The sequence below is a fragment of the Dendrobates tinctorius genome, unplaced genomic scaffold (assembly GCF_039654945.1).
Source record: "Dendrobates tinctorius isolate UK_male_01 unplaced genomic scaffold, ASM3965494v1 ptg000240l, whole genome shotgun sequence".
Classification (NCBI taxonomy): Eukaryota; Metazoa; Chordata; class Amphibia; order Anura; family Dendrobatidae; genus Dendrobates; species Dendrobates tinctorius.
The window spans coordinates 7,630,436-7,633,776 of record NW_027361907.1 but is presented as its reverse complement, the minus strand read 5'-3'; the positions used below and the strand labels follow the sequence as shown (position 1 = coordinate 7,633,776).

At 56.8% G+C, this 3,341-nt stretch overlaps 1 protein-coding gene across 1 annotated transcript; it reads right to left on the bottom strand.

The window, feature by feature from the left end:
* Nucleotides 1-465: 465 nt before the first annotated feature.
* SOX1 (SRY-box transcription factor 1) lies at nt 466-3,123 on the bottom strand. The gene has a single exon (XM_073556844.1). The coding sequence runs from the start codon at nt 2,288-2,290 to the stop codon at nt 1,103-1,105; it is 1,188 nt and encodes a 395-aa protein (XP_073412945.1). The 5' UTR covers nt 2,291-3,123; the 3' UTR covers nt 466-1,102.
* Nucleotides 3,124-3,341: the final 218 nt, after the last annotated feature.

Here is a 3,341-nt window from a genome sequence, read left to right as displayed (position 1 = left end):
GTAGAAAAGCCATGTCTAATACTAAAAGAGAGCAGAACTGTGCAGCAGATTCCTTCAGCTTTATACACAATTACACCCAAACTACCTGCCCTGATCTATTCATCAAGAGAAACAAAAACTTCCCTCCAATAGTCCACAGAATAAAATAAAAAAAATCATTACACCACAGATCCCAGCTTCTAATCAGAGACCCATGCAACAGTGGGAAACTTTTCTCCTGCAACTAAAGGAATCTCCTTAATAAGATCAGGAACTGGATTCTCGTGACAAGATGATCATTAAATATTATATCATCGTTATTGAGGAATATGGAGTGGAGCATTTTTTATATAAGGATACATCGATTTTAATTCATCATCAAAACATAGGACAAAAAATATGTCATTTGTACATTTTCATTTGTGACCCTGATCAATTCGAATCAATCATTCCAATGACCACATCCAGAAAAAAAAAAACATCTGGTTCTTTTTCAATTGAAAATTTATTTTGCTTAAAATTCACCTCATCTTTCCGATGACTTTAGGTTGTTTTTTTTTTTTCTTTTTAAAGCAGAGAAGACGTTTAATAAACTATGTACACCATAGGAATCCTCACCGGCTAGAGTAAAAAAAAAAAAAAAAAAAAAGATTTCACCAGGAATGTACAAGAAATCATAAAAAGAAAAAAAAATTGAAACACTTACAAAAAAAAGGAAGAAACGAATAATAAAATGGAAGAAACTCTAGAGCCATAAATAATCAGCGTCACATACAGGATCAGAATCGAAGAAACGAAAAATAAACACAAAATAATAATAATAATAATAATAAAAAAACTAAATAAAAAAGTATCCGCTACTATGCTACAGAACTGATAAATACTGTACAGAACCCTCCGGAGCCCTCATCTGTCAGAGAAAGGGGCTACATTGGCCAGAAATATCATTTCCTTCAGTCTCCAATATTATTATTATTTACAATAAACAAAACATGAAAACATTTCTGTACAAAAAGAAACAAGTGTGAAGTGTGGGCAGTGATCCCATGGAGGGTGCAGGTGCGCTGTGATGCCAGGTGGTCCTCGGTAGTGCCAGTCCCTCTGCCCCGCAGTCTCTGTCCGGTCAGATGTGTGTGAGGGGCACGGTGCCGTTCACCCCCGTGCTGGCAGCCCCCTGGTAGTGCTGGGGTAAGCTATGCAGTCTGCTGTTTGCCGCTGCCGCCGCCGCCGCCGCCGCTGCCGCCGCCGCCGCCGGGTCTCCGGCCTCCCCCCCGCTGGGTAAGTACATGCTGATCATCTCCCGCAGGTCCCCGGGGCAGGGCGGCCGGCCGTGCGACCCTCCGCCGGTCACAGGGGGGCTGACGCTGGGCTCCGACTTCACCAGGGAGCCCAGGGCACTGAGGGAGGCGGAGGACACCGCGGAGGAGGGGGAGCCTGGGTGCTGCTGCTGGCTGGACGAGTAGCTGAGCGCCCCGTAGCTGGAGGGAGAGGCGCTCATGTAGCTCTGGGCCCCGGGCAGCAGGCTGTACTGCAGGGCGCTCATGTCATAGCGGTGCATGGGCTGCGGGGGAGGCGGCGGGTGAGGAGCCGGGTTGTGGTGCGGGTGGTGGTGCGGGTGGTGGTGCGGATGGTGAGGGTGGTGCGGGTGGTGCCCCCCGCTGCCAGGGTGCTGCTGCTGCTGGCTGTAGGCGAGCTGCGCCTCTTGCATCATGGCAGCAGCCGCGGCGGCGGCCACCGAGCCCGGGTAAGCCCCATTAGCCCATCCGTTCATGTGCGCGTATCCTCCGGCCCCTGAGGATGCCCCGGAGCCCGGGCTCTCCAGGCGCTGCACCACCACGCCACCTGTGCCGCCACCTCCTACCGTGCCTCCGCCGGTGCCGCCGCCGGGGCTCAGACCGACCCCCATGTGCCCCCCGCCGGCGGCGTGCAGCAGCCCCCCGGCCAGGGAGTACTTGTCCTTCTTCAGCAGGGTCTTGGTCTTGCGCCGGGGCCGGTACTTGTAATCCGGGTGCTCCTTCATGTGCAGCGCTCGCAGCCGCTTGGCCTCGTCGATGAAGGGTCTCTTCTCCGCCTCGGACATGACTTTCCACTCGGCCCCCAGCCGCTTACTGATCTCCGAGTTGTGCATCTTGGGGTTCTCCTGCGCCATCTTTCTCCTCTGCCCCCGGGACCACACCATGAAGGCGTTCATGGGCCGCTTCACCCGGTCCTGGCTGGCCTTGTTCCCCCCTCCTCCCCCGGCCTGCCCCGTGTTATTGGGGGGCTGAACCCCGGGGGAGTGCAAGTCCGTCTCCATCATCATGCTGTACATTCACACTGCTGTCTGGGGGTCTCGCCACAGGACTGGCACACGGCGGCACCTCTCTGCTCCTCGGACGGGCGTCTACTGTGCTGCTGAGCAGGCACAGGACCGGAGCATCAGTTCGGGGCGGAGAAACAACTCTGGCAAAACTTTCTGCTCCCAGCGAGCGTGGCCGCGGCGGCAGAGGTCACCCAACAGGTGGAAGGCGGAGGACGGTGCGGCTCCTCTGACTCTCTACTCACTCCGCCACTGTCCGGGGTGTGCATGAAGCATCGGCAGGTGCAGGGCACAGCAGGGGGGCACGGGCAGCTCCACAGTACAGTCCTCACACACCGGGGCACCGGGATCAGAGCTCCAGTCTCTCTAGGATGCAGCAGCCGGCGGCGTGAGACACTAGAGGCAGCGAACAGCAGCCATACCCCGCACGCCGCCTGCCATTAAATGATTTTGCCTTGGCCAATGGGAGGCCGGCGGCCGGCGGGGAGGGGAGGGCTGTGCCAGGGAGAAGGGGCGGGCACAGGACCCGCATGTCACACACTGCCGGGTACAGGGGCTGGGGGTGATTAGCGGGACACCGGCCGTGACGTCACAGCCAGGGAAACTGCACCGGAGCAAGGGGGGATGTGCGCTGAAAATGCGACCTGGTGCTGGCAGAGGGGCTCCTCACCGCCACCCAGCCCCTCTACACCAGCAGCGCTCCGCCACAGCAGCTTCACTTGCAGAACAGGAGCCCCGGGCTCCGGGACAGTGGCAGCTCTGAAGGCGCAGCGCCGAGTGCGAGGAGCGGGAGATAACAGGGGTAGTAGTCCTGACAGTAGTGCAGCGAGGAGGTCAGGTGTGGGGGGTGCAGGTGGCAGTAGTGCAGTGGGGAGGTCAGGTGTGGGGGGTGCAGGTGGCAGTAGTGCAGTGGGGAGGTCAGGTGTGGGGGGTGCAGGTGGCAGTAGTGCAGTGGGGAGGTCAGGTGTGGAGGGCTGCAGGGAGCAGGTGGCAGTAGTGCAGTGGGGAGGTCAGGTGTGGGGGGTGCAGGGAGCAGGTGACAGTAGTGCAGTGTGGAGGTCAG